Here is a 22,782-nt window from a genome sequence, read left to right on the forward strand (position 1 = left end):
TAAACAGTATAAAACTACTGTTCCACAAAAAAGATAATTTCATCCTAGAGCGTTTAGCTTCAAGGAAACTCATTGCAGGATTGTTTGTAGCAGGGGTCAGCAAACTATGGTCCATAGGCCAAATCTGGCCACCAACTATTTTTTTTTATTAATTAAAAAAAAATACAAGAAAGAAACGCAAATATTCTTAACATTTGCTCATTCCATCCTACATATATAATCAGTAATTCACAATATCATCACATAGTTGCATATTCATCATCATGATCATTTCTTGGAACATTTGCATCAATTCAGAAAAAGAAATAAAAAGACAACAGAAAAATAAAACAAAAACAGAAAAAAAGAAAAAAATTATACATACCATACCCCTTAACCCTCCCTTTCATTGATGACTAGCATTTCAAACTAAATTTATTTTAACATTTGTTCCCCCTATTATTTATTTTTATTCCATATGTTCTACTCATCTGTTGAAAAGGTAGATAAAAGGAGCATCAGACACAAGGTTTTCACAATCACACAGTCACATTGTGAAAGCTATATCATTATTCAATCATCCTCAGGAAACATGGCTACTGGAACACAGCTCTACATTTTCAGGCAGTTCCCTCCAGCTTCTCCATTACATCTTGAATAATAAGGTGATATCTACTTAATGCATAAGAATAACCTCCAGAATAACCTCTCGACTCTGTTTGGAATCTCTCAGCCATTGACACTTTGTCTCATTTCACTCTTCCCCCTTTTGGTCAAGAAGGTTTTCTCAATTCCTTGATGCTGGGTCTCAGCTCATTCTTGAGTTTTTCTCAATCCCTTGATGCCGAGTCTCAGCTCATTCTAGGATTTCTGTCCCACGTTGCCAGGAAGGTCCACACCGCTGGGAGTCATGTCCCACATAGACAGGGGGAGGGTGGTGAATTTACTTGTTATGTTGACTGGAGAGAGAGGCCACATCTGAGCAACAAAAGAGGTTCTCTTGGGGGTGACTCTTAGGCCTAATTTTAAGTAGGCTTGACCTATCCTTTGTGTTCACCACCTATTTTTATAAATAATGTTTTGTTGGAACACAGCCAGGCTCATTCATTTGTGCATTGTCTATGGCTGCTTCTCCGCCTCAATAGCAAAGTTAAATAGTTGCAACAGAGACATATGGCTTGCAAAGCCCAACATATATACTCTCTGGCCCTTGGTGGAAAAAGTTTACCAACTGCCAGTTTATAATAATGACAAATTGGAACCATCCGAAATGTCCAAGAAAGGGGGATTGATCAAATTACACTGCATCCCTTCAGCAAATGGCACGCAAGGCCACTATTAAAAAACAGTGCTGGGGGTGGGCCATGGTGGCTCAGCGGGCAAGAATGCTTGCCTGCCATGCCAGAGGACCCGGGTTTGATTCCTGGTGCCTGCCCATGTGAAAAAGAAAAAAAAAAACCAAAAAACAGTGCTGGCTCTCTTGGCCAACTTTCTGTGCCACCATAATGATTAATGCTGGCAAATTCCAGATTGTTGTTAGGCTGTGCTCCTCTAGTTTCTAACTGTGATGATAAAGCATGGTTTTGTTGGCAATTTTGAAATCACTGATGATCACAGAGCTGGGAAAATTGTTGTGAACTTCATAGGCAGGTTAAACAAGTGTGGAATGACTTGATGGGTAATTCAAAGATCAAGAAAAATGTCAGAATAATCTGCTTCCAGATTATGGGCTTGGAATCTCTGCTGCCCATGGAATGTTCCCATACTTCCTAGAAAGATCCCACTTCTCATCAGCACAACCTGTAGTCTCTATCCCCAGACCAGTTCCCATCTGCATGAAGAAAGGGAGGGCTTTAAGTCCTCCTGGGACTGCTCACTTCGAATGAAAATGACAATAACAAATGCCATATATTGAGACTCTGAGGTTTACATACTCTTTCTCGGCTTCAGCTCTGCAGGTTACATGATGGTATTCCCATTTCCCGGTCAAGGCTTGGAGAGGTGAAGGCACTCCTTTAAGGTCACGTGGCTGGTAAATGGCAAGTTTCCTCACCGTAGCACATCGCCTCCTAAGCTATCTCTCCCATCCTCCACCTCCAAACGCAGCCAGTCCCCAGTTGATTCGAATGTGCAGCCAGATTTGAGAACCATTGTTTATGAAAATGATGATTCGCAACACTGACTGTACTTAAGAATTTGTCAAACACTGGCTGCAGGCCAGTGGTTTCTTTTGTGTATGTGTGGGGTGGGGGGTTGGGTGGGTAGTAACTAAAAGGGGAAAAGCAGGGGCTTCTGTACTTCTGGTGATGTTTCTTGCTCTGAGTACTGGTTAACTGGGTGTGTTCACTTTTGTGAAAATCGTTGAGCTGCTTGTTTCTGACTTGTGTTCTTTTCTATATACATGCTATCCTACAAAAACTGTGATTTTTTTTAGTGAAAAAAGAGGGGTTTGTCATCAGCCACTTCACTACCTCCTGGGAAAAGGCAGTCTGTGGCTCTGGATTCATCATCTAGAGGATGCTTTTCATTGTGTCAAGCAGTTGTTAGCCTCTGAGTCTGTGTTTGTCCTTGACAAGGAGCAGAAAAACCTTGCTTACTTACCAGTGATACTTCTCCTTCCCTGACTACTGCAGTATTTAGCTATAAAATGCCCACCGTTACTGCAGTAACTGGTCCTCAAGACCACTCAGGCCCAGTGGCTACAGTTTCTACCTACAACAGTTGGAGTCATGTCACCCTGTTTCAGTTTGCTAAAGCTGTCATAAAGCAATATACCAGAAATGGGTTGGCTTTTACAAAGGAGATTTATTAGGCTACAAATTTACAGTTTCTAAGGCCATGAAAATGTCCAAATTATGGCGTCAACAAGAGAATACCGTCATTCAAGACAGTCCAATCACTTCCAGGGTTTGTCTGTGTGTCATAGGAAGGCACATGGTGATGTCTGCTGACCCTTTGCTCCTGGGTTTCACGGCTTTCAGCTCCTGGTTCCAGCGGCCTCCTCTCTGAGCCTCTGTCTCCAAGCATCTCCAAACGTCTGCTCTCTGTGTCTGTTCTTTTAAGGACCCCCGTAAACTAATTAAGACGCACCTTGAATGTGTGGGCCCACATTTCTATGGAAATAATCGAATCAAAAGGTCCCACCCACAGTTGGGTGGTTCACATCTCCATGGAAACAACCTAATCAAAAGGCCCCATCCACAGTAAGTCTGTACCCACAAGATTGGACTAAAAGAGCATGGCTTCTCTGAGATACATAACAGTTTCAAACCAGCACACCCACCCCGCATCCTGCCCCTCAAGCCCCTGAACGTAGGACGGAAGGGATATAAACAGTTCAGCACCCTGGACCTAAGCCTTGTGCTATAATTTGAGTAATTTGGAGTATAATCTCTTATACCTCAGTTCCAAACGCTCTGATTTTTAGCTAGGCCCGTGGTTGTGGAATGAAGACCATATTCCTCACCCTCCCTCATAGCTAGGTGTGGCCAAGTGACTCAGTTCTGAGCAGCAGAATGTAAGGAACGTGGTGTGTGCAATTCTGGCAATTTCCCTAAAGGGAAGAATGTTCTCCTCTCCTTCTTCCTGCTGCCTGGAATATGGCATGAAAAGGCTGAGCTCCAGCAGCCATTTTGTACTATGGGGTGGGGGGTGTTGGAGTGTGGAAGTCATGATTGAAGATGGCAGAGCAGCAAAACAGGGGAACCTGAGTCCTCTCTCTCCACTACCTCCTTCACACTGTAGAACACCCTGCTGGCTTGTGACTTACTCCCACAGGATATCTTAACAGGAGAGAGAAATGAGCTTCTACCATGTTTGAACCAATGATATATGGGATTTTCTATTCTTCTCAATCCAGTGTAATCCTAGCTAACACGCAGGGCATCTAACTTGAACTATATGCCTGAATTCCTGCCTAAGTCACCCTGCCCAGGGTGAGGATGAGGGTCCTGGCTTGTTGTACCCTATGGACTGGACCTCTGCACCCTCCCCAGCTCAGTCATTGGGCCCTGCCACCTGCCAGTGCTCCCCATCCATACTCTCTGCCGATCTATCATGATTTTGTGTTTCTGGGTTTGTCTCCTGCCAGGGTGGAGTGTCCACACCCCAACTGTACCCCCACCTCCAGCTCCAACTGCTTTCCTGAAGTGAGCCCTACTGCTCCCCAGTTCCTGCTTATACCCACATGCTCGTCTCCAGCCCTGGGCCTGACAGCCTGGCTGCTCTCTGGCTATCTGCATATGCGCAGTAAGTAGGTCCAGGAACAGTTCCTGAGACATAAAAACAATGGCACCTTCATTCATTCATTCATTCATTCATTCAACAGATATTCACCGAGTGTCTATCATGGGCACTGGTGAAACCATGGTGAATAAGATGTCGAGTGGCAGGCCTTATGCACTGGTTACAGACACCGGCTGTACAGTGAGACTGTCAGGCATAGCCATCGAGGACAGGAACTGGTCACAGTGCACACCAGGGGTTCCCTTAAAGGATCTACCCACACCCTCAGATATGTACACAAGCCTGGATGAATGACTTCTCTCCTGTCCTCAGCTTCCCCTTCTGAACATGACAAGACTGGACAGATGATATTTAAGATTCTGTACAGGTCTGCCCACCTATGAAGGGAGAAAAGGGCCCAGGAGCCTTACTCCTGGTTTTGCCACCTGTGGGCTGCTGCCTAACTTAGAGGCTTTAAACAACCACCATTTAATAATTTGCTATGACCTTGTGGGTTGACCATGGTTCAGCTGGAACAGTGCCCTCACTCCCTCCGACCTCAGTGTCCTCACCTCTGAAATGGGGATAATCAGGTTAACCTGGAATCCTTTCAGAATTTATGAGACAATACCATGTGTAATTGACAGTAGATGAGAGGAATTTCTCTCTATAGAAGTATTCTAGCTAATAAGTGAGGAGGGAATGATAGAATTAGATTATCATCATTTCTAACCTCCCGTGGATGAATGGGTCTAGGCATTGAACATTATCAGCTGTTAATGTCACAAAAAGGAAGCCAACTAGACATCATGTGCCCTCTCTGGAAGAACACAGCACCACCTATAAAGTAGTCTTGCCAAAAACATTCAAATCTTAATCTGATCAAGCCTCTAGATTCAACTATCAATTTACAGGAAGTACAGAGGAGAGAGAAATACAGTAAATGGCATCATGGGTTTGCAATCATCAAAATCCAGACTGGTCAATCTGCAGGCCGAGGGATGTGACTTCTTCAATAATAAATTGCAAAGTAAAAGAGAGAAAGATGAAAGAGGAACTAATAGATGAAAAGAGATTTAAGAAAATGTAAACTATGGATTACAGTCAATCATATAATTATAATAATATGGTTTTAATCAGTTGTAACAAAGGTACCAAACTAATGCAAAATGTTAGTGACAGGGTAAACTGTGTATGTGAGTGGGGATAAATATGGGAACTTTACTTTCTGCATGATTTTTCTTTAAACCTACAACTGCTCTAATACAAAAAAAAAGTGAGACCAATTTTTTTTTTAAGAGAGATATTTAAGAGGCATCAACCAATCACAATGTGTGTATCTTATCTGGCTCTTGATCTAATTAAATTGTTAAGAAATGCTTTTTGACATAAACCAGTTGAAGATTTGAATGACTGTATATGTGATGGTATTAGAGAATTGTTGTTCTAAGAAAGACAGAGAGTGTGCAAACAACAATTGACAAAATACAAAGACGTACCCAGCAGCAAGGACCGATTATTAGAGAAGGCCACAGAATTCAGGAGAAAGACTATGCTGGAAGCTCTGGCCCCAGCTCAGCCATCAGCCCACTGTGTGTGTGTGTGGCCTTGGCCATGTCCCTTCCCCTCCCCAAGTCTCAGTTTTCCCATCTATACAATGAAGCTATTGGGCCCGATGGGTCTGTGAGGGTCTGTCTGTCCTTTTATTACTTTATCCTCTCCCTGCAACCCCAGAGCCTTTGCCTCAATGCCTGCACCAGCACACCAAGTGTCCACAAGGGTATAACAGCAATATGATGGGCAGAAACCCAGAGCTGTTGGCCCCTGCAGACAGGACAGGAGCAGCCACACCCCTAAAGCACCTCACCTGGAGGATCAGATGACACCATCCAGGTGGGCAGGTCCAAATCCGAGGGAAAGGATGTCCAGTAGAGAAATAACTGGAGGACTTCACCCACCCACGAACCTTGGGCATGAATTATCCGCTCACCAGGGTGCTTTGACCTTGTTGGGGTCACTTGGGATTTCTGGTGATCCCTGGGCCTGCTTCCTGGTCTGTTTACCTGCTCAAGACACCTGTCAAGGTGGGATCTGGCTGCCTTTCACAGAGTCCTGTGGGCACGAATGAACAATGTCACCAGATTGCTACAAGTCCCTTGCCCCTCAATTCCTTGTTGCAAGCTTCTGCCCACCCGTCCTTCAAATATCATTACTCTGAAGGGATTGACCTTAGCATATTGTAAATATTCAACAAATAAGACAGATCGTGCTTCCAGACCACCACAGGTGCTTAAAATTCCCTTGACACATCATCACTAGATCAGGCAGGAGCTTTATTTCCAGAATTCAACTAAAATACGCATCACCTGCTACCAGCCAGTTAAACACATAAACTAAATAATAGCCTAGCCCCAAAGGGCAAGCAAAACAATTCAGTTTAAGTTAATAGGATGGGGCAGTGGCTAAGCCAATATGTTGGTGGCAAACTTGGATTCAAATCCTTGCTCTGCCTCCTCTTAGTTCTGTAATTTTGTGTGAGTTACTTGACTACTCTGCAGTTAATTTCATGAGAGTGCCAGGAAGATTAAATGGTTCACTGAATGGTGTTTAATCATGCCTCAAACACTGGAAGGACCCAATAAATGCTAGCAATTGTTTTATTGGATGGCCTCCATTGCAATATCCCATGGGTGCTCCCAATGAAACCTTCTCTCTTTCTCCCTCTCCCTTGTGAAAATGAACCTTTCCAGTGTCTCATTCTTTCAGTGACATGCCAATCTGGTTGGCTAATCCCGTGACGTAGCAATGTCAGTTAATGGGACTCTGCCTTGCTGTATAACAGTGAGACTCCAGACACGGTGGAGGACCAAAATACAAAGGTGCCCCATGCCTGGGAAGCCATCTCCAACAGCTCCATGTCAGCCCTGAGAATATCAGGCAAGCCCTGAAATAACAGACTGCAAGTTATGGCCCCTGGAGACAGGATACCTTTTTTAAAAGGTATGCAAACACAGAGAAGTCTCTTGGTGTTCAGGGGCCAATAAAGTGAGATCAGGAGCCAAAGAGACCTCAGCCCAAATCCCAGCTCTGCCACTGAGTATTACGGGGACCTTAGGCTTCCTGTACTTTATACTTAAACTAGGCCACTGATGGCCTCTAGTGGCCAATGGATAAATTGCTCAGTGGTTGGCCGGAAGACGGGGACGTGGGAGAAGCTTTTCCCCACTTCAGAAAATCTCCCTGATGCTGGGGTTCTCAGTCATGCCAGACCCATCACCTGCTTTTCATAAAGGTATTTCATGGAATGATAATTTTTAAATATTTTAAAACACATTTGTTGCGTTTGATTGATGTACAGTAAGCTGCATATGTTTATAGTGTACAGATGGCATGTGCACATCTGTGAAACCAACATCACAATCGGGATAGTGAACATATCCATCACCGCTTACTGTTTCCTCATGCCTTCTTGTGATCCTTCCCTCCCGCCCCGCCCTCCTACCCATCCCCATGTAACTTCTAATCTGTTTTCTATCATTATAATTAGTTTACATTTTCTATAAATGGAATCATAATGTGTACTTTGTTTTGCCATGCTACTTTCCAATTAAGCAGGATTGTTTTGAGATTTCTCCATGTGTCCATAGGTCATTCTTTTTTGTTTTTTTAATGGACTTTATTTTTTTACAGCTGTTTTAAGTTTACCAAAAAATTATGCAGCAAGTACAGAGAATTTCCATCTAATCTCCCTTCCCCTATTTTGGTCGTCCATTGTTATTGCTGAGTAGTATTCCATCGTATGAATGTACCAGTTTATCTGTCCACTTGGAATGATAATAATTTTTAAAATATTATAACTCCCTACCTATAGAATACAAGAGAGTCTAAAAGAAAGCACCCAAAAATGTAAGTTCTGTATAAATGCTCAGGCATGATCACACTGAAATGTATCATGAAGTAGTCAGACATGTGCACTTGTTCTCAGAATTACAGCAAATGCAGCAGCTCTGAGTGTGGTCAGATGGAGGTGTAGTAAACCGCACATCAGATGTGACAAGCAGCACTGCTATAGGGTGTTGCACAACAGGCACGACTGGCTTTGCACAATAGGCACAACTGGCTTTGCGCCCAGACCTGTTTGGCTCCGAAGCCAAGCGTTCGGGCACAGCATACAGGAGAGAAGGGTCCAGTGCTGGGTGGGGCTGGGACCGAGCTCGGTGGGAGGTCTCATTTCTCACAGGGCTGATCACCAGGGTGGCAGGCGTTTTTTAAAACCATGTTTGGGCTGCACCAGCTTGGGGTTTCTCTGGTCATTAAGTTACCCAAACTCATTCACTAAGGTCCATACTTGATTTTTCAAAGGTATGTAGTATTTCAGCTGTCCTGCATTTCACACTGCAATCCGGGGGCTTTCCACTTGGTGTTTTCCTGAGCAGGACACCGCCTCTTTTCTAGCTCCCAGCCCCTTGCTCCAACAGGGGCAATAGCAGGAATTGGTGCTCTGGATCTTGCTGGGTATCTCTCTCAAGGCGAAATATAGATCCAGAGTCCATGGCAAGTGTATGGGACATGTGTGTAATACAAGGTCGTTCTATTTTTTTAAATATTTTTATTCACAAAACAACATACAAACACAAACATTCGTAACATACAAACATTCCATATGTGGTGTACAATCAATGGCTTACAATAGCATCACATAGCTGTATATTCATCACCATGATCTTTTTTTTTTAATTTCTAAATATAACAACATACAAACACGAACATTCTTACCATATGATCATTCCATACTTAGTATATAATCAGTAACTCACAATGTCATCACATAGTTGTATATTCATCACCATGATTATATTTTAGAACATTTGCATCACTCCAGAAAAAGAAATAAAAAGAAAAAACTCATACATACCATACCCCTTACCCCTCCCTCTCATTGACCACTAATGCAAGGTAGTTTTGTTTCTCAACTCAGTTTTTGACAAATCACCTCAACATTTTCCCCTGAATCCAATTAAATGTTATACTTTCAAAAAAAAATTACAAGAAACAAATGTTATACTTTCATTCTTGAGTTTTATTTCTTTCTGTTTTCCTTGTACTTTTTCTACCTTTCTGAGTTGAATGCTCAGTTCATTTATTTTGTTTTATTTGACTGAAAGCAGTTAAGATGATTAATTTTTTCTAAGTGCAGTTTTGACTAAATTTCAGAAACTTTTGATTTTCATTGTTTTAGAGGCTTGCTATTTCATATTTGACTTTACCTTTGACCCAGTAGTTATTCAGGGGCTATGTGTATATGTACGTTTGAAGTTATAAGGTTTTGGTTTTTATTTTATTTTATATGCTGTATGGTGAGGGTCACATTTAATTCTTTTTCCATGTAACTATCCCGTTAATACAGCACCATTTGCTAATTTTTTTTTTCTTGGAGGTGCATGGGTTAGGAACTGCACCCGGGTCTCTGGCATGGCGGGTGAGAATTCTACCAAGGAAATACCCTTGCACTCCCTTTGGGGTTTTAATTGTAGACAGAACATGCAACCTATATAATTTCTCTTTTGGAGAACTTGAGATATTATTTGTAGCCTAGCTTCTAATCATTTTGTGAACCACTCCTGAAATATTTGAAAAGATATATATTCTAACAATTGGCTTTTTAATCAGATGGTTTGATAGGCTCAGTGGTGAATATCTTTTTATATATTTTTTTCCTGGAACATAGTTTACCTGTCAGATCTGCAAACTCACCTTTTTCAGCTCTGGTTTCTTTTTAAAGAATATTTATTATCCCCAGTTTAGATCTCCAATCTTTGTTATCCACACCCATCATTTTTTGTCTATTGTTTTCAATGTGTCATTCTGTTTCACATTCTCAGAGAATTCCTCAAGTGTACAACTAAAGCCTTAATTGAAATTGTGGGAGTGTGGATTCTGCTCTTTCTGCCTTCAGTTTTCGGGTTTCATTTCTGTCTTTGGATTTTAGTTCCTTATGTTCTCTTATTACTACTGTCTGCATTTCAGCAGGCTGTATCGTTTTGTTTTTTTCCTTAAAGGCCCTGTGCTATGGATTGAATTGTGTTCCCCCAATTCAAGTCCTAACCCCCAGTGGATGTGAATGTGACCTTATTTGGAAATAGGATCTTTGCAGATGTAATCAAATTAAGATGAGGCCATACTCAATTAGGGTGGGCCCTAATCCAATCTAACTGGTGTCCTTATGGACACCCAACACGGACACAGAAGGAAGAAGGCCACATGATGGCAGAAGCAGAGATTGGATTTACACTGCCCGGAGCCAAGGAACGTGGGGGCCACCTACTGCCAGAAAAGGCAAGGAAGGAGTCTTCCCTAGAATCTACAGAAGGCAACACGGCTTTGCCATCACCTTGACTTTGAACTTCTGGCGTCCAGAACTGTGAGAGAACACGTTTCTATTGTTTTAAGTCACCCAGTCTGTGGCGATTTATGATGGTAGCTCTAGGAAATGAATACATTGCATTTTCTCATATTTCCTTGAAAACTCAAAGCTGAAACTTCTTTAATATTTCTTCCATTTTCTCTGACAATTTATCTCCAGAAGCATACTTTTCCAGTATTTTCCATAGAGCTGGCAAGAGGAACCACTGACTGGGCCCCCTGCTTACAAAATAATGGATTTGTTAAGGAACACGGGTGCCTCTGTGGTTTGGAATCTGATTCTCAGCACTGGCACAGGCCAAACTGTTGTCCTAGATGGACATTCTCTTGACTAAAATGTTCAGGGCCCAAGGAGTTGCTTCTCCACATCTTGCCCTATGTGCTTAGAAAAAATCACCATGGCATATAAATGCTCCAAAGCTTTAATGGGGGCCCTGCTCGGTACTATTTGTGAAGCAGAAAAGTACTTAGGTCACAGAAAAGACAAATTAATTGGCTTGTCAAATCTTTCTTCTCAGTGTGAATGAAATAAATTCAAGCACAATAATGTACCATCTTCTTGGATGGGCCAAGTGTTCAATTTCTTCTTGCTCATGTGTTTATATTCATGGTTCTGGAGGTACTAGGGAATTACTACAGTATTTGCTTCAGTTGAAAATAGAAGCTGACAAAAATTTTGTAATATTAAGCAAATGACATTACACATTACTCTTAAATTTCTATATATGTCTAGACCTTAGACATGCTACTGATTCTCTATATTGGTAACTTGATAGATAGCAAATGCTAGAATTGTGAATTTTAATTTTTTTATAAAATATTTTTACATAAAAGCATTTAGTTAAATTTTATTGAATTTTCAAAAAAAAATAAAACATTTGTATTTAAGTTACTGATATAAAATCCGATATTCATTCATTATAATTTATATTTTGCCTTTCAATCTAATAGCCACTCTTCAACATTTTAAAAGAAAGCTATAGGTGCACAGGTGGTTCAGTGGTAGAATAATTGCCTTCAAGCAGGAGACCTGAGTTTGTTTCCCAGCCCATGTACACCCGCGCCCCCAGCCCCCAAAAATAAAGAAAACTATCTTTTTGGAAAATATTTCTGAAAAAAATAATTTACACAATGAAAACATTTTAGATTTAAATATATTTACATTTTTATGAAAATATATTTAAATTTTTGTACGCTGAATACAATTATGTTTTTAATACTTTAGACCTATGTTTTTGTTGACTATGTTTTTAATAGTCAATAGAATGCAAATTATTTTTAAAACTTTATAATAACATAATAAACAATTTTGCTGAAATGAAGATAAGGAAAATAAATTTCATGGAATGATTGTAATAATTTATGAATTATCTGTATCTTTATTTTATTACTCATCTTGACATTGTCAGCCCATCAACTAGCACCCAGATATGTGCAAAAAAATTAAATTGAGTCATCTTTGACATTTTGCTCAGCCATACAGAACCCATAGTATTTTATCCTTTTAATACGTCAAGAGATGAGGATACAACATATTTCATTTAATAACTTGCTAGTTTGATTTATAATTTCTAGATATTTTGATATAAGGTCTGTGGGCCTCCATTTGCCCTCTTGCCCCAAGCCAAACATTCAGAACTTACTTATGGGCCCCAATTGGGTTTGCTAGTTCCTTGAATCAGAGGAGTCTATCTGGGACCCACTTCCACCCGTGGATGGGGCTGAGGGTCGAGGCTCCACTGGCCTCCCGTGACTGCAGACACCATCTTTCTAGAAGTTTACGCTGCAGGGCAACCCTCCGGAGCCCTACTTCTCAGCATCTGGACCTGGGCTGAGGGAGCATCTCCTGGGGCTCTAACTCCTGGGGGACAAGTTCATTCCGGGACATCTGTGGGGCACCTGTAGCTTTCTGGCCACAAATGATACCGCATAAGCTGCTCCATCACCACCTCCACTCCCCATCCCCCCAATACCCTCCCGCCCAGGGCCTGCCTGCACCCGCGCTGCCCATCCCAGGATGCAGTGCACTGCCCCACCCGGAAGAGAAGTACCCAGAGGCGGAGGGCGGGGCAGCACTGCCGCGGGGAAAGCTTCCTCTCCCTGACTTTCTGTTAGATCCTCCATCCTGTTTCAGAGGTAGAGGGGTTCTGAGCAACAAAACTTCCTGTCTCTTGCCTCCTATTTGCCTCTTTGAAGTTGGTGGAAGTTTTTCGCAGCCTTCCCTGGTGGCTGATACTGAGAGGTGGTGGCCTTCATGGGAAAGTGACAGGTTGTCATATCAGCCGTTCCAGGGATGGTTAACCCCATGCTGACTGTTGTAGGCAGGCCATAAATAACAGAAACCCAGCTCAAACTTGTTTATGCAAGAAAATTTATTGAATCACAGAACTGCAGGAAATGGCAGAGGTGTGTTTGGGTCCCAGAAAGGGCGAGCTCTCGGTCTGAGTGCGGCCCGGACTCGGTTCCCTCTTTGGCTCCATATCCACAGGCTTCCGATTAGAAGCTGAACTACTCCACTCAGTTCCAATTCAAAATGTACCGATCAGGGACACAGGGCCGCCCTCTCACGGGGGTGGAGGTGGGGGTGGGTAGGGCACGGTGATGGGCAGCCCCCACCAGAACCCCAGGGTGGGAATCTGAGGTGGGAGGAAGGAGTGCATCCAAAAGGGAAGGGAAGTGGGCAGACAACAATCAGTGCTCTACCCTGTCCCACCTAGCAGTCTTCATCACAGTCATCCTTCCATGTCCACCTGCCATTTCTGGTGGAAGCTTGGATAGCCCTTGAGGCTCAGCCTATTTGCATGATTTAACCCAGTTATTTCCAGGAAAGTGATGATGTCACAGATACTGGAGTTCCAGAAGGCTGGAACTGGCTCAGCACTTCCACCTTCCTTAGAATATGGAAAACTGAGCTGGGTGGGGCTGAGGTGTAATTCATGAGGAAGAGGAGGCTTCTGCCCAAATCGGCCTTGTTTTACAGATCCTCACAGAAAGCCCTGGCTGACGGAACCTGGGGTCAGAAAGGGAGGAAGGGAGGTAAGCTTTGGTAGGGGAGGTGGGAGTGCACCTGCTAGAACCAGTGCCCTGGCCTGTCTTCCCCAAGAGAACCCAAGTGTGGGCTTTATGGGCAGAGATGGAGTTCCCTACTTTCTGAGGCTCAGTGACACCTATCTCTGAGGGTACCCGGTGGATCTGGGTGGAGTGGGGTTGGATTGCTTGCATGGGACATAGTTATACTAAAAAATTAATTGTTGTTTATCTGAAATTCTAATTTAACTGGGCATTCTGTAATTTTATTTGCTAAATCTGACAATCCCAGGGTGGGGAGAGAAGCAAAAGGTTGGCCCCAAGCTTAGGCTGGGGTGGAGTAGTACGTCTTAGGAGGTCGCATAGAAGATGCCTGTGGAGACAAGGCCACCAGGGTAGCCATCTTGTCCGTGCAGAAGCTGGCCTGACACCTAAAGCTGGTGGATGAAGGCATCTAGGCCTTTGCCCTCATGAACATACCCCCAGTTCAAGGGAGACACATACATACACACGAGTACACACAGAGGCTTGCTCATTTAAAAATCAATAAACACATATACATGCCCAGCGACAGATAGCCCCATTCTTTGTTTACATGACATTGACAGTTTTGAAAAATACAGGCCAATTATTTTGCAGATTTTTTCCCTCCATTTGGGTTCTATTGGTGTTTCCTCAGGACTATACACAAATTATTCATCCTTAGACAATATTGTGTAAGTGATGTATCCTTCTCAAGGTATCACATTTGGAGGCCTACAATGTCCCTCTTTCCCTCATTGGTAATGTTGATTTTGAGTACAAGGTCAAAACAGCTTTCTCCTGTTTCCCCCAGGGCAATAAATAAGCAATCTGTGGAAAGATTCTTTAAGACCGTGTCCATCCGGGGGTGGAGGTAGAGAATGGGGAATTAATATTTAATTGGAATAATTTATGTTCGGAATGATAGAAAAGTTTTGGTAATGGATGGTGTTGACTGTAACTAAAACCACTGAATTGTATGCTTAAAAGTGGTTAAAATAGGAAATTTTATACTGAACATATGTTACCGCAATAAAAATTGAAACTAAAAAAGACCATTACATATCCAGTTTCTCATCAGGCTTCCCACCACCTCAGATTTAGCATCCACTGATAAACTTGCTCAAACCCATCTGTACTAGGATGGATGCAACATGGTGATTTTTCAGCTCCATTACTGCTTCCACATTTATCAGACAGCATTCTACATCAGGAACGGCCCTCCCCTCACCCCAGTTATGCATCTATTTGTCTATTTATTATTATAATGGACTCATAGATTCCTATTTATTTAATGGATTATAATCTATTACTATAATTATTTATTTTGATGGTCAAATTAACCCAGATTATCTCAGTTATATGACACCAAAAGCACAAGCAACAAAAGGAAAAATAAATTGGACATTATCGAAATTTAAAATTTTGTGCTTCAGAGGACATCATTAATAAAAGGAAAAGAAGTTTGAAATTATTTTAAAATAAAAAGTTTTTAAAAAGTGAAAAAGCCCACAGAACAGGAAAAAATTTTTGCAAATCATATTCTGATAGGAACTTGTCTTTGGGATATATAAAGAGTGATTATGACTCAATGATTAAAAGACAACGTAACAGGGCGGGCCATGGTGGCTGAGCAGGCAGAGTTCTCTACCGTCCTGCCGGAGACCCGGGTTCGGTTTCCAATGCCTGCCCAGGCAACGTAACAAAAATGGACAAAGGGTCTAAATAGACATATCTCCAAAGAAGATATATGAATGGCCACTAAACACATGAAAGGATGATCAACATCAGACATTAGCTTTAAGGGAAATGCAAATCAAACCACAATGAGATACCACTTCATTTCTACGAGGATGCCTATAATAAAAAAGTGAGATGATAAGTTTTGGCAAAGATGTGGAGAAGTTGGAACCCACATTCGTGGCTGGTGGGAATGTAAAAGGGCACAAGCTATCTGGCAGCTCCTCAAAAGGTTAAACATGGTTATCATGTGACCCAGCAATTACACTCCTGGGCATAAACTTAAAAGAATTGGAAATATATGTCCACTCAAAAACTTGTACATGGATACTTATAGCAACATTATTCATAATAGCCCATAAGTGGAAGCAACCCAAATACCCATCAACTGCTAATTTCAATAAAATGTGGTATGTCTATATAATGAAATATTATACAGCGATAAAAAAGGAATGACATTCTGATACAAGCTACTACATGGGTGAACCTTAAAACCATTATGCTAAATGAAAGAAGCCAGTCACAAAAGGCCACAGATTGTATGATTCCATTTATATGAAATGCCCAGAATTTTCTGTCTCTAAGAATCCTTAGAGACAGAAAATAGATTAGTAGCTGCCAGGGGTGAGGGGGTGTGTGGATAGGAAGTTAGGGAATGACAGCTAATAACTATGGGATTTCTTTCTGAGATGATGAAAGTGTTCTAAAATTGGTTCTGGTGATGGTTGCACAACTCTGTGAATGTACTAAAAACAAATTGTGCACATTAAGCGGGTGAAGTGTATGATATATAAATTATATCTCAATAAACTGTTACCAAAAGAAAACTTGTTTCAGATTTAGCTAGTGGGTGCTCGTTTGAGCTGGCTTTCATGTTCATTTGACATGCCCCCATCATTATTTTGAGTGCTTTCTTACTTTCTGGTACAACAAGACAATCTAGGCTTATCTCATACTCTTTCCTGCTGCAGTTTAGGAATCATCTCTTTTCCAAGAAGTCCTGGTTCCTTTTTATGGGGAATGTTATTTAGAAACCAAGATCTGGGCATTTATTATTTCATTTGATCATCACAACAACCCTATTAGGTAGGGCTGAGCATATCTTTTTTGTACAAATGAGGCCCAGAGAGGCCTCATTGTCAAAAGGTCACACAGCAGCTCATCCAAATCAAAAGCAGACAGTATGAACCCAGAGGCCTTGTTTTTCAACACACACACATACACCAGTGTGAAAGTTGAAAGTGAAGGCTATTTCTATAACTAGAGCACTCTTACTCACTTGCTTTCTGATACGCACCTTTGAATGGAAACAAAAACGTAGAATCTACAATTGATCCACCAGGGTCAATTGCACAAGGCAGGGTATACCCTTGGGGGAAGTCAAGTATCATGTAACTGGGGTTTGGGAAGGGGACGTGGAGATTAGTGCCTAGCATCCTAGCCCTTTCTCTGAAAGCATGTGCTCAAACATGCACACAAATGCTGATGAAGGGCAGTCTTCATTTATTTCCTTTGCCAACCTCATTATTCACCCCAAATGGTGCCCATAACCAGACGTCCATTTAAAAAATAATAATAGCCAAAGAGGAGATGTGATCCACAGATGAAATAAGACTGACTTGGGTTTTTAACTGTCAAAGGTGGGCAATGGGTACATGATACTATTCTCTCTCCTTTTGTAAATGCTTACCTTTTTTCATGATAAAAAATATTTTTTAAAAAGTAATAAGTGAGAGGATAGAGACTGGAAACAGCCAGGTAGGGAAAAATCAGTGAGCAAGGATATTTAACCACTCTCCCCAGATTCCTCACAACAGGTTCTCAGAAAAGACCAACAGGAAGCCTGCAAGAACCTAAGAACTGTAGACCCTCAGCTGCACCTGCTCCCCATCGAAGATGACAAAAGCCCTATTTATCTCCTTGGTCAGCTGCCTCCTTGTGGTAAATCAGGCCAAAGTTCATGTCCTCAGGCGTTGTGAGGTGGCCAAGTTGATGCGCCAGGAGGATTTGGATGGGTATGAGGGCTACTATCTGAGCGACTGTGAGTGCCATTTCCTCAGTGCTTCTCCCCCATTTCTCCTCCTCTCCCAGGCATGCCCTAGATGGCCACCTCTCTCTTTCTCTCCCTTCTTTCAAAGCCAAGTTTAAAAAGCTGCCCCCTCCAAGAAGTCTTTCCCTACACTCCTTGGGCATTCAACAGTCATGAACTGAGCACTGACTATGTGTTAGGAGCTGTTTTAGATGCTGGGGATGTAGAGATAAACCAAGTCCCTTCCTTCATGGTGCTCATATCTTGAGGGAGGAGACCTGCAATGAGCAAAGTACAGCCTGACGGCCATAAATGGTATGCAAAGGAATAAGGCAAAGGGAGTGATTGGCCATGCTGTTCTGGAAGGGGAAGGTAGGAAAGGAGGTGACACTGAGCAGCACTGAATGGGAGGGACCTGGTCACTCAAATGCCTAGGGGAAAGGAGCAGCTAGTACAAATGCCCCATCTTCCCCCATGTAAGGGATCTTTCCCTCCTGCCCAGAATGTGTGCATCTCTGTCTTGCAGCACCTTCTCCTGTCTCACTTTATGGCTCATTAGGTACATATAAATCTTCATTCTTGTTCTATAGGCAGTATCTTATTGTAGACAGCATCGACATCTGACCCAGCTAAATGTCTCTCATTGGGCTTTGCACAGTTCCTGGGACGAGTATGTGCTTACTAAGTGCAGAAAGGATGGCTGGATGGATGAGTGATTGTACTGATGGGAGGGTAGATGGATGGGTAGATGGGAGGAGAGGCCAGTGAGTGCTTCTTTCTAGCCCTCTCGCCTCTTAGGCCTTGCTCCTTTCTTCTGATTGCTCATCTCCCATTCTCCTCCTCCTTCTCCCTTCTTCGTCAGCTTGTCCCCCTCTAAATCCTGATCCTCTCTTCCCTGATCTAAGGGCTATGCCTGGCTTTTGTCGAAAGTGGCTTCAACGTATCAAAGATAAATGAAAATGCAGACGGCAGCTTCGACTATGGTATATTCCAGATCAACAGCCACTACTGGTGCAATGATTACCAAAGTCACACGGAAAACCTTTGCCATGTGGACTGTCAAGGTCTGACTAGGGCTCCAGGGTGGGAGAAATGAAAGGGGAGACTTGGTTCTACTCAGAGGACTTCTCTTCCTACCCAGAGCCTGAGAATGCCCTCATAAGAGAGGTTCAAAGAATCAGAGAATCCTTTTACTAAGCAGATGTTTGAACCAATGGTCCTTATGCCTGTCCAGTTAGGAGATTCTGCAGCATCCTTAAGCAGGATCCAGAAAGGCTCTGCACAGCCACCCGTAGTAGGACAGGGGCAACAGCCAGCATTTACTGAGAGCATATGATGTATTAAGCACTTGGCAGGCACAGCTCATTTCATCTCCTCAACTTTCCGCGTAGTAGAAATTATTAGGACCCCCACTTTGCAGATAAGCAAATCAAGGCTCATGGATAGAACCAGTGCTGAATACCAGGCACCAGCCTTGAAGATCAGCTGTAACCACTAAGTAGTTCTGTCTTCAGCTAATGGCCTGACCAAAGGCCAAGTGCAAGCTTCCCACCCCAGAGATGATCCAGGAAGCTTGACAGAGTCCATTACTCTCTGCCCCTCACCTCCTTCTCCATGACACAGTGTTACGTCCCTGGAATCCTTTCCTACACAGCCCACTCATTAGGCAGGACTTTGACATTGGCCTCTGTGCTGCCTATTTGGGCATTCTCCGTAGAACTCCCCACCCTTTGTGTGAATCACCATCTGCTCTGGCTAGAAAGTATAGTAATGAACAGGTCTAAATCTCAGTCCTCTTCCCCCACCAGATAGGCCCTCCAACCCCACCAAGCCTGACCTCCAGCAGCCACTGGCATGTTTAAACGGGCCCCTGGGAGGGAGGCCTTGCCTAATCTGGGAGCACTCCTAGGTGGCAGATGCCTATACAGGCACGGCAAGTTTCTGCCTCAGCTTTTGGGGCTATTGTCTGTGCTCTCACAGTTGTTCTATTTCTCCCTTTCAGAATTGCTGGATTCCAACCTTCTCGCAGCCATCAACTGTGCCAAAAAGATTGTGTCTGCAGGAGGGGGGATGAACAACTGGTGAGGACACCGTGGGACTTAGTTAGCAGGCAGAGCCCCAAGAAAAAGGGTGTGATAGAGAAATGGACCACTGGCAATGACTGGGCGGGGCGGGAGGGGGGAACACACTCCCTTTTAGCAGTCTAGAAAAATGTGGTCGAGTGGAAGGGCTTGAAACTATGAGATCGTAGATCTGGGATCTGTTTCTTTCTCTGATATGGTATTAAACAAACTCTTGACTGTAGTAACAGAAATCAACTTGAGCTAGGTGGGGGAAATTTATTCTGTTAGAACAAAGTGTCTCACTGAGCCCTACCACATACCCCACCCACCCCCCACCCCCTCCCACACACGTACACATGGGTGCAGCTAGCTGGGCCTCAGGAAGAAAATTGAACCAGGACTGGAAAGTATCAGCAAGTTTTCCTTGACAGGTTTCTGTTTCTCTTGGTGCATAGGCTTCACGACTCACTGCAGACCTGCTTTCTCTGCTACCCTGTCCACAAGACAAACTATGCTGCTCCAAGCTTATGGTCTAAAGTTCTAAACCATTGAGACTGGCTAGACTCGGCCCCAATCCAGGTTCCTGAGATAGAGAATCTGACTGGTTCAGCTTGGACCAGTTGTTCCCCTCGGTCCAGGCAGCTGTAGGCACGGGAGTTGTGAAGCAACACAATTGTGGTGGCCACTGGGGGCCTCTCTCCATAGTTGGCAGCAAAATTTTCTGTAAACAAAGTGGTGCTCATCAACCAGGCAGACACCCCCCAGCTGTCAGCTCACCAAGTGTGGACACTGGGATGGTCACTTAACTTCTTTGAGCTTCAAACTGAATACATAAATCTGCTCTGGCTGCCTCTGCAGGTAACTGTGAGGACGGAAGAAATTAAGTGCCTTGCATACTCTAAAACACAATGCAAATTGTTGACTTTAGGGCTGAAACTTTTTGAAGGAGAGTCAATGGTTGCACTTGGGATTTCTAAAGTAATAGCCCTGTGAACCAGAGAGAAGAGGGTTTGAAAATCTGGAGACATACTGAATGGGAGGAGAGGGTAAACATCAGGGATGAGGGCAATGAAAAGAAAGAACCAGGTGACAGACCAGAGAGCTAGGAACAAAGGGGATTCAGGGCATTGCTCCACACAGGAGACTCATCAAGAGCTGGGTCATACATGTGAAGAAAGAAACTACTAAGTGGGAAACAAAACAGCATCTTTTTTCTTCACAGGATAGAATGGAAGTTGCACTGTTTAGGCCGGCCACTCTCCTATTGGATGACGGGATGTCACCTGTGACAAAACAAGGGTGCAGGCCTCCTGTGGAGTCATTCCACGACTCGTTTCCTCATGAGAGAATTTTTCATTTCTTCTTCTTCTTGCCTCCATTTCATGTTATCTTCTTCCCTTCCCATGTACAAATAAATTTCCTTCTCTTCCAACCTCCAGGTTGACCAGAGCTCTAGGAATAAATGGTTTTCTCAGACCTCCTCCTTGTTCTCATCAGACCCAGGGCTCTGGCTCCTGTCATTTGCAAACCAAGAGGACCACAATTAAATTTCTGTATTTTGGGAATTATTAAAACATTTCCTGCTCAAAGAATGTGTTATTTATGGCTAATATGGTAGGAGTGTGCTAGATTTGGAGAAGGAAGAAAAAACATAATTATAGCTCTTTAAGCATTCATAATCTAAGTGAGGAAATAGAGACATATATGACTAATTATAATGGATAATGAAGTGACTGATAAAATCTATAATATTGATTTGATACTGTATCATGATCTGAGTAATTCCTCAGAAGAAGAAAATGGGTTGAGCTAAGGATCTGGTCTTGAGGTAGAGAAAGTAGTGATGGGATGGGAGAAATGGTGCCAAGTGCCAATATTTTGGAGTGTTTTGGGAGAATGGTTTAGAATCTAAATTTCTTGGAATGGATAGGAACCAGTTTCCCTGGAGGATGCTGAGGTGGAGTAGAACTTGTTTTGGGCCAAGGCAAAGGCAGAAATGGGGTAGGTGGAGTAATGTCCTTCTTTGTAGCCATCATTAGTAGTGCCTGACCAAATTGGGGTATTAGCTTGGGTCACTCATGCCCCTACCGCTGGCCCTCAACTACTTCAGCTATAAAATGAGAGATTTTACTATTCAGTGGGTTCCAGACTTTTCAATTTCAAAGGCCAGTAAAATAACCAAGAAAATAGAACTATGATAAGATTTTCAACTTTTTTTAATGCTCAGTAAATGTAGGAATCAAAACAATTATCACCAATTTATAAGCATCTCCTCAAAACAGAAAAAAAAAAATGCATCACCAAAATTGTTGGAAGGTGTGCTGGTTTGAAAGGATGTATGGACCCTAGAAAAGCCACGTTTTAATCAAAATCCCATTTCATAAAGGTAGAATAATCCCTATTTGTTTGAAACTGTAATCAGATCATCTCCCTGGATGATGTGATTTAGTCAAGAGTGGTTGTTAAGCTGGGTTAGGTGACGACATATCTCCACCTATTTGGGTGGGTCTTGATAAGTTTCTGAAGTCCTACAAAAGAGGAAACATTTTGGAGAATGAAGGAGATTCGGAGAGCGCAGAGAATGCTGCAGCACCACAAAGCATAGAGTCCACAAGCCAGCAACCTTTGGAGATGAAGAATGAAAACGCCTCCAGGGGAGCTTCATGAAACAGGAAGCCAGGAGAAGAAGCTAGCAGATGATACTGTGTTTGCCATGGCCATTCCAGATGAGAGAGGAACCCTGACAGTGTTCACCATGTGCCTTTCCAGATGAGAGAGAGACTCTATGTTCACCATGTGCCCTTCCACCTGGGAAAGAAACTGTGAACTTCATCAGCCTTCCTGAACCAAGGTATGCTTCCCTGGATGCCTTTGATTGGACATCTCTATAGACTTGTTTTAATTGGGACATTTTCTCGGCTTTAGAACTGTAAACTAGCAACTTATTAAATTTCCCTTTCCAAAAGCCATTCTGTTTCTGGTATATTGTATTCCGGCAGCTAGCAAACTAGAACAGGAGGTCATAATAATAGGATAATAAAATGGAATAGATTTTGCTTCATGAAATTAAAAAAAAAAACAATTATATTATCCTTTCCTCATTTTGCTAAATATTAATGAAAATTTCATCACAGATCAGCATGGGTCTGAGGGCCATTATTTAGAAACCACAGGGGAAACCACGTGTTCTGCAAGGAACCTTCTGTCTCTGACAATCTAGTATTAAAATAGTCTTAGGATCCATCAGCAGCAACTCCTCCTAATGGCCGCCTCATG

The 22,782-nt window shown here is 42.8% G+C and overlaps 1 protein-coding gene across 6 annotated transcripts; it reads left to right on the plus strand.

The window, feature by feature from the left end:
• Positions 1-12,653: 12,653 nt before the first annotated feature.
• On the plus strand, positions 12,654-21,087 carry LYZL6 (lysozyme like 6). Of its 6 annotated transcripts, none has more exons than XM_077164058.1 (6): positions 12,654-12,762; positions 13,607-13,662; positions 17,218-17,455; positions 18,349-18,507; positions 19,446-19,524; positions 20,946-21,087. In XM_077164058.1, exons 3-6 carry the CDS (start codon positions 17,311-17,313, stop codon positions 21,076-21,078), a joined length of 516 nt encoding a protein of 171 aa, XP_077020173.1. In that variant the 5' UTR covers positions 12,654-12,762; positions 13,607-13,662; positions 17,218-17,310; the 3' UTR covers positions 21,079-21,087. The 6 variants fall into 6 exon arrangements, with proteins under 6 accessions (XP_077020173.1, XP_077020176.1, XP_077020175.1 ...); XM_077164061.1 differs by having other exon boundaries at positions 20,729-21,058; XM_077164059.1 differs by lacking the exon at positions 12,654-12,762 and adding an exon at positions 12,813-13,032.
• The last annotated feature ends 1,695 nt before the right edge of the window (positions 21,088-22,782 follow it).

The sequence above is a fragment of the Tamandua tetradactyla genome, chromosome 6, assembly GCF_023851605.1.
Source record: "Tamandua tetradactyla isolate mTamTet1 chromosome 6, mTamTet1.pri, whole genome shotgun sequence".
NCBI classification, from domain to species: domain Eukaryota; kingdom Metazoa; phylum Chordata; class Mammalia; order Pilosa; family Myrmecophagidae; genus Tamandua; species Tamandua tetradactyla.

Bases quoted from the DNA above. Each gene is read 5' to 3' on its own strand.
- LYZL6 (XM_077164056.1), top strand. From the start codon at position 13,563: ATGAGGAAGAGGAGGCTTCTGCCCAAATCGGCCTTGTTTTACAGATCC. The intron at 17,356-18,348 runs GTAAATCAGGCC...CCCTGATCTAAG, and splicing joins TGGTCAGCTGCCTCCTTGTG to GGCTATGCCTGGCTTTTGTC. The intron at 18,508-19,445 runs GTCTGACTAGGG...TCTCCCTTTCAG, and splicing joins TTGCCATGTGGACTGTCAAG to AATTGCTGGATTCCAACCTT.